The 12,673-nt window shown below is 44.1% G+C and overlaps 1 protein-coding gene across 6 annotated transcripts in view; it reads left to right on the top strand.

Annotated features, from left to right (window-relative positions):
* The window catches only part of TTLL8 (tubulin tyrosine ligase like 8), a 545,909-nt gene that overhangs the window by 360,452 nt on the left and 172,784 nt on the right, over positions 1-12,673 (top strand). For all 6 annotated transcript variants that reach the window (XM_029615311.1, XM_029615310.1, XM_029615309.1 and 3 more), the window contains one exon: positions 5,572-6,007. In XM_029615311.1, the coding sequence (XP_029471171.1) occupies positions 5,572-6,007 (436 nt within the window). The remainder of the gene's footprint in view (positions 1-5,571; positions 6,008-12,673) is intronic.

Genomic DNA, 12,673 nt, shown 5'->3' with positions numbered 1-12,673 from the left:
TTCTCCTGGATTAGAACCATTTGGAACTATGTTGCAGTTCTTTCAAAGGGATGAACTGACAGGTCTGATTTCCCAGACCTTGAAGATTTCTTGAAGTTCCTGGGGCAGATTCAGTGTCTGAGACAAAGAAAAATCCCAATTTTGGTTTTCTTTCGTACAGCCTCTTGTTTTCTCCCCATGATGGAAGCCATTCAGGAATTAATTGATCTTGAGTTAGGCGCCTCAGAGGCTACTTTCAAAGGGGGCCAGATTTTGGAAGGCCTGTACCCTTTGGATCCAGTGGTAAAAGAACACATTTTTTCCCCAAGATGGAAATGCACTTGTGTGTACACTATTCCCGTGGAAGGAGAAGCGGCCTTGAAGGATGCTAATGCTAAAAGATTGAGGCTATCCTTAAGCGAACATTTGAAGCAGTGGTAATTACCTTGCAGTTTGCTTCTTGTTGATCCTTGGTGGCTTGCTTCTCTCCCAGGAGGTTGATTTACTTTGGGGTAAACTCCAGGGCAGTTGTGGAACCAGCTGTTGCCTTCTTGCTGGAGGCAGGCTATGATTTGGTCTGTTCTTCAGCCAGAAGGGTGGCTTTGATAGTAGCAGCCAGGCATCAGTTATGGTTGAGAAATTGGTCAACTGATGTGCCCTCTGAGGCTAACCTCGCCAAATTGCCCTTTAATGGCTCGCCTTTGTTTGGCTGCGAGTTGGAGAAGCTGGCCAGTAAGTGGGGCGAATCTCCACTTCCTCATTTGCCGGAGGATAAGAAGCAGGTGCACTGCTCCCTTCACATGAGAGGTTGTGCTAGAGGATCCAAGCGTTTTCAACCCTGAGGAGGAGCGACCTTCAGAGGATTTGACCCTTCGATGGGTATTAGTCCTTTCGTCCCCGACAACCCAGAAGAGGTGCATGCTCAGGTAGTGGAAACTCCCAATGAAGGTTTGCCAACCCACCTCTGGGAACAGGAGAGAGGGGGATGCCTCTCTCTCTTTTAACAGAGGTGGGTCAAAATCACATTGGATCAGTGGGTCCTGGAGGTGATATGAGAGGAATGTGCTCTGGGGTTTCGCAGTGTTCCTAGGGGCGTGTTCATGGTGTTGCCCTGCCACTCACCACAAAAAACAAATAAATAAAGTCAGTGGAAACAGCATTGGCAAGGCTTCTCAGTATGAGGGCTGTGGTCCCAGAGCCCACATCTCAAGAAAATATGGGGCAATTTTCCATTATTTCGTTATACCAAAGAAGGAAGGCTCTTTTCATCCCATCCTGGATCTCAAAGGCATCAATCGTCATCTGCGAGTGAAGCATTTTCGCATGAAGACCTTGTGCTCAGTGATAATGGCCATGCATTCGGGGGAATTTCTTGCCTTTCTGGATCTGTCAGAGGCGTATCTCCACATTCCCATCTAAGCGAAACATTAATGCTTCCTGCGGTTCACGGTTCTGTGACGCCACATTCAGTTTTGGGCACTGCCCTTGGTCTGGCCACTGCTTCCAGAACCTGTTCCAAGGTAATGGTCGTAGTTGTGGCAGAGTTGAGAAAGGATGGACTCCTAGTACACCTGTATTTGGATGACTGGCTTATTCGCGCCAAGTCGCTGGAAGAGAGCTGCCTGGTGATTCGCAAGGTGATTTCCCTGCTGTGGGAGCTCGGCCAGGTGGTGAACAAAGCCAGGAGCAGTCTTCAGCCTACTCAGATGTTGGAATACCTGGGGTTTCAGTTCGACACAAAGCAGGTCACGGTGTTCCTGCTGGAAGCTCAAATTCAGAAGTTGCTAGCTCAACTCCGTCTGTTGTTGAACACTCTGCACCAAACCGTATGGTGTTACTTGCAGGTCCTTGGCTTAATGGCAGTGCCCTGGAAGTGGTGCCATGACTGAAGGTGCATATTGCATCCTCTTCAGCACTCCCTGCTTTCTCGGTGTAATCTGCAGACTTAAGACTATTTGATTCGGCTCCACTTGTCAATGGAGATTTTCTCCCAACTGCAGCGGTGGCTGCAGGCATATCATCTATGGAAGGGAGTTTCACTATCCCCTCTGGATTGGCTAGTCCTGACAATGGATGTGAGTCTCCTTGCTGATGGCGCAAGGGCACTGGAGTGCAGAGAGTCTCTCTGGAACATCAATCACCTGGAGGTCAGTGTGGTCCAATTTGCATGTTTACAGTTCGACAACAGGCTGCAGGATTGCTCGGTCCGCATAATATCGGACAGTGCAATGACTGTGGCTTCAATCAGTCGGCAGGAAGGTACCAAAAGCCAGCAAGTGTTGCAGGAAATAGATCATCTTATGGAATGGGCTGAGTTGCATCTCCAGATGATCTCAGCCTTGCACATCGTAGGCTAAGATAACGTAAGAGCAGACTTTCTCAGCAGGGAGAGTCTGGACTGAGGAGAGTGGATGGTCAGATGAGGAGTTTCAGCTGATTTGAGATCACTGGGGTCTCCCCTTCCTGGACCTGTTGGCGACTTTGTGCACCACGTAAGTTTTATAATTCTTTAGCCGCAGAAGAGATCTGAGGTCATTGGGGATCGAAACCCTAGTGGCCAGAAGACAAGTTGCTGTATGCCTTTCCTCCATGGCCCATGTTGGGCAGATTGATTCGAAGGATCAGACACCACAGAGGGATGGTGCTCTTGGTTGCTCCAAATTGGCCCAGGAGACCGTTGCATCCAGATCTGCTTAGGCTCCTGGTGGATTCGCCTCTTCAACTTCCAGTGCACAGGAACTGTTGTAGCAGGGGCCTATCCTTCATGAAGATCCAAATCAATTTTGTTTTATGGTATAGCCCTTGCCAGGGCTCGCTTGCTGAAATGTGGATACTCTGTGGCAGTGATCTCCACCTTGCTAAGAGCTAGAAAGTTCTCCACTTCCTCAGCCTATATGCAGATTTGGAGAGTGTTTGAGGCCTGGTGTGAGGATCTCGGTACTCTTCCATGTTTGGTCAAGATGCCATTTTATGGAATCTTTGCAGGATGGCTTGAATAAATGCTTGGCCCTTTATTCCTTAAAGGTACAATTAACTGCTCTCGCCTATTTCAGGGGTTCGGTCAATGGTGGATCCTTGTTGGCTCATTCTGATTTGGTCCGTTTTCTGAAAGGAGTGGAACATATTCATCCTCCTTTGTGTTTCCGGTGTCCCTTTGGAGTCTCAATTTGGTTTTGGATTTTTTGGTAGGCTCTACATTTTGACCGATATGTATTCTGTCCTATGCTCTACATTTTGACCGATATGTATTCTGTCCTTGCAATTTGCCACAAGGAACACAACAGTGTTCCTTGTGGCAAATTGTTCTGTGCGAAGGGTTTCTGAGCTGCAGGCCTTGTCTTGCCAGGAGCCGTTTCTCTTTTCTTGCTAGAGTCGTTTCTCTTTTTACTGAATGTGGTCTCTGAGTTTCAATTTAACCAGTCCATCTCCCTGCCATTTCTGGTCAGGGAGAGAGATGTGTTGTGGCCCTTGGATGTCAAGCGGCATATTGTCAGATATCTGGAGGTCACTGGGCCTTTGTGTAGGTTGGTTCACCTGTTTATCCTCAATGGCAGTACTAGACAGGGAGATCCAGTCTCACGGCCTACAATAGCTCACTGGATTTAGGAGGTAGTCACAACTGCAAATGTTGATGCTGGGAAGCTGTTACCTAGTCGGGTTCTAGCCCATTCCATTCCAGCTCAGGCAGTGTCATGGGCAGTGGTTAGATTGTTGTCTCCCGTCGACATTTGCCTAGCTGCGACATGGTCTTCCTTACACACATTTCCAGGTATTATTGTCTGGATGTGCAAGCCCGAGAGGATGCAGCCTTTGCACATGCAGTGGCTGGACTGTGGACAGCCCACCCTATTCGGGAGTAGCTTGGGTACATCCCTCTTGTTCTGGATTCATCTGACTGGATGCTAAGAAATGAGAAATTACTACTTACCTGATAATTTCCTTTTCTTTAGGATGGTCAGATGAATCCAGCTTCCCTCTCTTGGCTGCTGTATGATTGCATAATGATCCTTTTGTTTGCCTACGTGTTGCGGGGCTTACTAGTGTTATTACATTCTTGTCTGAGCTCAATATTGCCTGTTGGATGAGTATTGCAATGGTTATTTGTTTTTCATCAAGCTTTTCGCTAGTCTGTCCACAGATGCTTTTGCAGAGAATACTGGCAGGCTGATCTAACTGCATGGATATATATATACTGTGATGTCAGTTACTCTGTCTGCATCTGCTGGTAAGAATGCATAACCCACTTGATCTGGATTCATCTGACTGTCCTAAAGAAAAGGAAATTATCAGATAAGTAGTAATTTCTCACTAGGGACTTCTGAACAGAGATTAACCCTGTTTTGAAGTAAATAAATTAATATTAATCAGCTGTCTGCTAGCTCCCCCTACCAGCAGCAATAAAATAGCCAGTGCTTGAGAGGACTGAGTATATGGTATTAAGGAATGTGTTCGGGAGACAGCGAGAGAGGCGTCAGTGTCTGTGGCCATTTTTTTAACATCAGGATTTGTTGGGGTAGTGATAATCATTTGAACAGCAGAATGTGGTGGGGGAGGGGTGATGAGAGGGAGATATTTATTTTATTTATTTATTTATTTATTTTAACATCTTTTCTATACCGACATTAAAATACATATCATATCGGTTTACATTGTAAGAAAAGGTTGAAATTACATAGAACAGGGGCAGGGAGAACAGGGAGAGGATATAAGCAAGAGGGAAGGGGTTCTTGAGAGCCTAAAAAGTCAAGCAAGGGTAATGGGGAAAGAGAGATGAACATATTTACAATCATTAATCATGGTCGAGAAGGTGAACATATATACATATTTACATGATTACAACGAAGGGGCGAGGGGTGGGAAGAGGGAGCAGCTAGTCTGGGAAGGCCTGGTGGAAGAGCCAAGTTTTGAGCATCTTTCTGAATTTCAGGGGGCAGGGCTCCAGACGGAGGTAGGATGGCATGGCGTTCCATTGTGTTGGACCGGCAATGGATAGGGCACGTTCCCGGGGCAGATAGGGCCAATGGGTATTTTTTTAACATTGGAATTTGGTGGAGGTGGGGTTGGGGGTGATGGTGGGGAGGGGATGAGACCAGAGGGTAATTTTTGTAACATCAGGATTTGGTAGGAGGGGGGATGGGGACAATAGGATCATTTTTCTAACATTGGGACTTGGTACAGGGGTGATAGCAGGGTTATTGGGGCTGCCATGGAGGGTTGATGAGCTGGCTGGCCAGCTGTAGGTTTGCTATTGCAGGGCGTAGATTTGACTGGCCAAGTTAGGTGGCTAACTTTGAACATCAGAGCTAGTGACCTACCTAACTCCCTTGACCTAACCCTGCCCCCAGGCCCACCCTGACTTTGGTCGTACCTAGTGAAACTCAGGTTGTTAATTTAGCTGCTCAGCCCAGTACATTTTCAGAGGCTTTGATTTAGCTAGCTAAGTCCTTATTTAGCCAGCTAGATCCTTCTGGGTATTGAACTCATTGCACACTTCTAATGACAGCCAGGTTAAGTCAGAAATTTAGCTTCCAGCAGGAAGTATCTCTTTCTCATCTCTAAAGTAACATTAGCAATTGTGCATTATTTTCACAGCTCTATTCATCTGTGCAATAATTCAATTCAGAAACATTTCAAAAACTGTCCGGATCGTAACCCTCTCTTGCCCAGGCACAACATGTGGGGAAGTGCCAAATTTCGAAACTACTTGCACAATCTAGGACACAGCAACGTATGGGACAGCATTATCTATCCATCCATGAAGAAGGCCATCATCTATACGATGAAGATGGCTCAGGATAACGTAGAATCCCGGAAGAGTAGCTTTGAACTGTACGGGGCAGATTTTATTTTGGGCAAGGACTTTAAACCATGGCTGATTGAAATAAACTCTAGCCCAACAATGTACCCTTCAACACCTGTCACTACAAATCTGTGTGCCCAAGTGCAAGAGGACACAATTAAAGTTGTTATTGACAGATTATGGGACCAAAATTGCAACACTGGCAAATTTGAGCTTCTCTGGAGACAAGTAAGAATAATCTATTCTCTTCTTGGGCTGACTTTGAGTAATTCTATAAGCTTTCAGATTGTGATTAGTGTTATTGCTTAAGACGAAATTCATGTAAGAAAAATCAAGTGAACAATTGAAAATTGTATTTTCCTAGATGGTGGGTTTTCTCATTTATGGAGCGTTAGTACATAACAAATGGAAGACTTCACGTGTCTTAATAGTTTGAACACAGTGATGAATATATCCATTATTTTCATTTTGAAATTAAAGGATTGATGTTGAATTGTTGATTTGTCAGAATGCAACCATCATTTGCATGGGAGATGATATCATGGCATTTTTGCCTCTGCATCTCTCTTCTTACATTCCACTGTAATAAAATCATCAGTGACAGAATAGACATTTTATTAATTTTGGGGGAGCGAGGAAGTGGTATGTGCGTTTAGCACTGCAGCTTTGTTACCATTTGCACTAAAATAATTTCAGAGAGAGTAAGTAGCCTGAACTACATTGTTTACATTTTGAGAAATAGGTACAAAGGATCCTCTCCAATAAGGCTCCACCACTATTACTTGTCATCTTTAAAGCGCTACCAGACATACACAGCACTGTACAGATAGTCCCTGCTCCCTGGAGCTTATAGGCTGGTCAAGACAAACATTCATGACAAACGAGTCTTTGAGAAGTGTATTTATTGTAGAGAAATGGTTAGAATTTAAAAGCAATCTCATAAAGTGAATTTTTAAGAATATGGCTAGAAAGACAAGCATGATGCACCAAATCAAGAAATCTGTTCCAGGCATATAGCACAGAAAAGTGGAAAGTGCAGAGTTGGGAGGTAGCAGTAGAGGAAAAGGGTGAAGGACACAGATAAGAGCAGCTTGTATGATAAACAGAGTTCATGAGAAAGAGAATAGGGAAAAGAAGAGTTCTCTACCAGAAAGATATGCATTTCATTTCACCTATCCCTTATAGTGTGCTTACTGACTTCCACTACTTCTTAGATCAGAGAAAGGCATGAAGTTGAAGATAATGATACCATATTTTGTCAAATATTTACATGTACCTCACACCAAAATAGTGTGTCATGATATGCTTTTCCTCTGAGGTTTCATGAAAATGATATGAACATTTTATGCCAAAGGTCCAGCATGTAAATGAATAATTTTTTGAGAAACTCAGCAGGTAGATTCTAACAAAAAATAATCTAAAAAAAAAAAAATAAAGATTACCATATTAAAACAGACCCTGGTAACAAAAGGCAAGCCACAGTGCTATACAAGAAAGACCAACCTACATGCCTGCATTCATTTAATCACATTTAACCCTCCTGTCATTTGAGCTGAAATAATGTATAGCATTAAGAGATTCTATAATACCAGTGTTCAATCTACAGAGATCAGGAATTATCCATCTGTTTACTTCTTGCTGTTCTATAATATAGTTAATTCAAACATTACTTGTAATCATGGATTCATAACTTACTGCCTGATTCACTAAGGCTTTTCTCCCATTCTGTGTCTAGGGAAAATATTTTGATGACTCAGGCCCTAAGAGATGGAATGCTTTTTAAAAATCCTAATCCCCATCTGGCAGCGGGATTTAGTTCATATTCCCCTAAAACAATCTAGAGTTTTTGTAGGCCATGATTCCTTTAAAGTCCCAACAAAAAAAATGTATTGTTGTACCTGTGCTTTCAAGACCTGATGGGCCTGTTGTTCAGATATGACCGTAAATCTAGGAGAAAGAAGTTTCACCCAACCCTGTTGCTCCTAATCTCTTACTCCTTCCTTGCCCCATACCTCCACTTCTTCCTCTTCTCTCTCCTGCGCTTCCCTAGATTCCCTTAACAAGGTTGACTGAAGGTTGGCTTAATTTCTCTTTCTTCTATGTTCTCAGCTGAGCCTTGCTGCCTCTTATCTGCTTCAAACTTCTTCAGACTTCAGTATATCATCTTCCACCATGGGACCAGGGATTGCGTGCCACCAGCACACATTCGGCTTTCCACAGTCTTCTTTACCATGAAGCCCTATATAAGTGGCAACAGCGCACTCTGCTCTCCATTGCCTTCTTTTCCACCAAGAGGGGTCCCATACCCCCAGCAACGGTGCAGATTTTCTCTCCTTCAGCAGTAGCAGGAGCTGCCTATTCCATCATCCACCCCCCCTCAGAATGAGTAACTTTCCTGAGTACAAATCACCTTCCTCTTCTTTTTACCACTGCAAAGAAGTTTGTTTCTGCTTCTAAGTGCATAATTTAAACTGGAACAGCTGAGCTGATAACGAAAAATGGTCCAGAGCAGCTCAGGAAGCATCCATCAATATTATTCCAACAAGGGAGACAGAAACAGGGAGGACCTTAAGTTGATCTGCTGAGAGATATTCTTTTAACTAGGAAATGGTGGATTATTTCTGTATGGATAAGCAGGACTAATTTCATCCATTCAAGTGGTGACCTCATCTGATTGCCCCAATGCGGAATGTGTTCTGTCAGAGCTAATAAAGAACTAGAAGTCTTTTTGAGCATGCATGGGTGTTTCCCTGCAGCTGCTGTCATGCAAGTCTGCTCAGTTGTTTTTCTTCCACTGAAGCAAAAGGACATTTTTTGCTCTCTCAGCTGTTCGTCTTTCAGGTAAAACTTGCTGAGTTTGTTTATTCTTCTCCGTTTATTCTTCTTTTTATTTCTGAGTTTTGTTTGTGAGCAGGATAGTTTTTTCCTCATGTAATATATTTTTTTGTTCTTCCTTATTTTTAATTCATATCAATGAAGAGACCTTTCAAACAGTGCTGGAAATGTGACTTTAAAATGTCACGATCACTGCCTCCGCTGTCAAGGGGTCTCCCATATTGTGAGTAATTGTGCAACCTGTGGTTGTACATCCCTTCAGGCTCTTTCATATGGAGACCTAAAGATGACATTCTGCTTGTCATCTTCACAGAGAAAAAGTAGAGAGAACTTTCAGGGATCAGTACCTACAGAAACAAGGTCAGAGTTGTTGCGATTGATGCTCATGGGCCCGACCGCGAGCAGCTCACTCACCCCCAATTCCACGCTGCCCGCCTTCACAGCCTGGAGTACCGCTTTGCCTGACAGCACCAGCCATGCTGCTGCTCTGATGTGGCAATGAAACGCTGCCCGTTCCTCCTTCCCCATTGCATAGGTGCCGCTTTTGCTGCTACTTTCAGGTGGCATGGAGCCACTCTTGTTGCTATCCTCCATTTGGCTTGGAGGAGCTGCTGACTGTCCGCTCCTGCATCCGATGACTGCTGCCAGCATCCCCTAGGTGCGCATGTGCCTCTGCTTTCAGTTTAAAGGGCCCGTAGTGGAAAAAGCTTCATGGCCCTTCCTGATGATGTCACCTTGCCAGCCCTATAAAAGGGCTCTTCAGTATTCACTCTTAGCCTTTGCAATGGTTTGCGAGCACCATCAGGGTCTTCATGTTCTACTCTCCATGTTCCTGGTCTCCTGTTTCCTGAGTCTTCGTCGTGTTCCTGGTTCCTGAGTCTTCCAAGTCCTCAGAGCCCTGCACCCAAATCCTGCAAGCACATGGACCATGACCAGCCCATGACAGGCTGTGTAGGTGACATCACTGCCCATGTCCGGGGGCCAAGTCTTACAAATCTTTGGAGTTCTGTTCCTTGTTTCCACTGTCCTAGTCTTAATTTTCAAAGTTTCAGTCCAAGTCTTTGTTCTCAAGTCCTGAGTTCCAGGGCTCCTTCCACTTCTTTCAAGTAGTTCCAAGTTCCTTCAGGCATTCCAGCACTGTGGTCCACGACTAGCCCATGGTGGGTTTTGTAGGGCACCTCATGGCCAACTCCTGTTTCCAAGTCTTCAAGTCTGTTCCTGCTGGTTCAAGTCCTCAGAGACCATCCTTGTTCCGATATTTTGGTTTTTTAGTTCTGGTCTCATGGAGCTTGTCCAGTTTATGGATCTTCTTGTTCCTAATTTTTGACCTAGTTCCTCACTTGGATCCATGTTCCTCATTCCAAGGGTCATTCCTCGTTCAGAGTCATGCCTGTGTCTTCAGTTCCTTTATCTAAGTTCCAAGTTTCCAGAGTCATCTTCAGTCCTCGCTTTTGACTGTTCTGACGCACAAGCTGTTCCCAAGTGGCAAGTCCAAAAGGGCTTTTGGAGGGGCTGGAAGGCTACCCCAGAGACCACATTGCATTGCATTGCTGGGTCTCACTCCTGTGTCTGTAGGTTCAATGGAGGCTTGAGTGTTCCAAGTCTTTGAGTCTTCCAAGTTTGAGTATTCCAAGTTTCCAATTGCTTGCCTACACATGGTGTGTACCTTGGAGCTTTACTCTGGGGTTATGCCATGGCGCAAGGGCTTATGCTCTCCCATTTGCAACAGATTTCAAAGGCCTTGTGACTCTCAGCAGACAGCAAGGCCTCAGCTTGCAACAGATTGTGAAGGCCATGAGCTCAGTGCACGTATCCCTGCGACGGGCATGTCTTGAATTTCGTCCAACCCTTGCTTTCCTTCTGAATTTTTTTATGACCCATAGGTGGTGCCTGCATTCAAGACCTTGTTCTACTACTTTAGCTACGTTCCAGCTTCTGCTTTGCACAGCCTTGATTCAAGCCATTAGCCTTGGTTTAGCTTCTAAGCATGTTCCAAGTCTTCAGTTATGTCATCATTTAAGTCTTCAGTGTGTTTCAACCTTTCAGCTATGCTCCAGTCTTACACCTCACATTATGCAAGCCATCAGTCTTGCCTCTGCCCAATTTCTGTCTAAGAAATAAGCTCTGATGCTGCTTCTGGATATTACCAGCCTCTTAAGAGTCCATTGGAAGAAACTTCTGTAATAGGAAGTCCTGGAATTGTGATTACGCCCTTTTTGGGAATGCCACAGAATAACAACCATTCCCTTCTATGACATCAATGGAGGGAGTTTCCTCCAACTGTAAAGAAAACCTGCCACTGCTATTTTAAAGTATCACTCTCTTCTGAACTCTCCTTGATTTGGGATGACTGATGTGATCTGGTGACGAGACATCGATTAGTATTTCAGTTCTACTATTGAAACAGCTATTAATGCTCTTATCACTGTCAGCACATTGGACTTAAATATCTACTAGGCCTTGCAAGATCCCACATTTTCTATCTGGTCTGTTGCATATCAGACAAGGCAGTTCCTACCACCAACTAAGAAACCATACCTTCTAAAATAAAGTTTGGAAAATCCATTTCTGCCAGAAAACATCACAAAAGCAATTATTGACTATGAAATCTTGAGACTCCGATATTGAGTTGCAAAAGAGTGAGTCAGTCATTATAAGAAGGACAACAAGAGTGTGACTGATCTCTAGAGTTCATATTTTTCATCTAGTTACAGAACTCTGCCCTTGCAAATATCATGTAATTCCATCAGGGGTTAAGATCAGCTAAGCGTCACCTCTGGTAAAGAAGCAAGTCTATAGTCTTCCTGTGATTGTTGGAGAGAAATAGGGTTTCCTGTGCTATTTTCTGCACAATTTACCATTCATCTTTGTAGAAGAAGCTTAAGATGATCCCCATGAATGGGAGTTGAATGCAAGAACTGATAAAGAGATGTTTAAGCTAAGTGTGTTACTGGTGGTGGTACCACCTTCCCCAGTCTGAGAATAACTAGCCCTGTTCAGATCCATTTCTTTATGCTCAATGGAAAGCAAAAGAGAAGCTGAATCCAGCCTTCATTTATTTCCTGCCCATGTTTCAACTATGTAAAACAATCTACTCTTATTTATGAGTCTACTCAAACAAATGGATCACAGAGCCAAGAATTAAGTGTGCTTCCTAAGCTGTATTCAGCCAGCAGAACCTGTTGCTTTTGGATCCTGTTTTTTTTCTTTTGGCTGGCTTCACTTTTTATCAAAGAGACACTGTCATGTTATCTGCCCTACTGCAAACTCCAAGCTACATATTCTTGCACCATCTGCTTGTGGTAGATTCATCACAAACCCAGACCACAGTTAACTAGGATTCGACAGTCCTTGGAAGTATCCCTATTCTTCATGAGGTGCCAAGGTCTGTGGCTGTGCAACTAAGTTCTTCAGATCAGTCATCTCTCATGTGGCTGTAGCTGCAGGTGAAGCAACATCTGAGTAGTAGCTTTTCCCTTGATTTCCAGCAAAACATTTTTTTCTCCAATGCCATCAGTTATTCAGGAGTCATCCTGCTTGCAATTCTGCAGTCCAACTTCTAATCTATCATGGTTCAACAGCAAGATTAGTCACAAAAAACTCAAATAAGAGATTCGCTAACAACTAATCAAACACTGCCAGTGCCAGAGTGGCATAAGGACAATAATTCTAATTTGACCCTCATTTTTGTAATAAACGAGAACCTAATAAACTGGACCAGCATTCCTGGATTATATAAATACAATCTGTGCCTCCAATTATGTCCTTGGTTACATCTTCTTCTAAGCGCTCAGCCATGGCCTTGTCTAAGTCCTTGATTATGTCTACGTTTATGTCTTCAGTTTGAAAAATTTTTTGCTTCAGTTCCAAAATCAAGTAGCATCAGATCCGGTATTTGGACCCTCGACTCCCCCTGTTGTGTTCCCTGTAGCCTAAGAGAAGAGGGTTTGAGGAGTGGGTACTGTTGCGATTGTCGCTTGTGGGCCTGATCATGAGAAGCTCACTCAACCCCAATGCTGCGCTGCCTGGCATTTGCAGTCTTGTGCTGCTGACGCTCTT

The sequence above is a fragment of the Rhinatrema bivittatum genome, chromosome 9 (genome assembly GCF_901001135.1).
Source record: "Rhinatrema bivittatum chromosome 9, aRhiBiv1.1, whole genome shotgun sequence".
NCBI lineage: Eukaryota > Metazoa > Chordata > Amphibia > Gymnophiona > Rhinatrematidae > Rhinatrema > Rhinatrema bivittatum.
The sequence above is the reverse complement of the archived record's forward strand: the minus strand, read 5'-3'. Positions and strand labels throughout refer to the sequence as shown.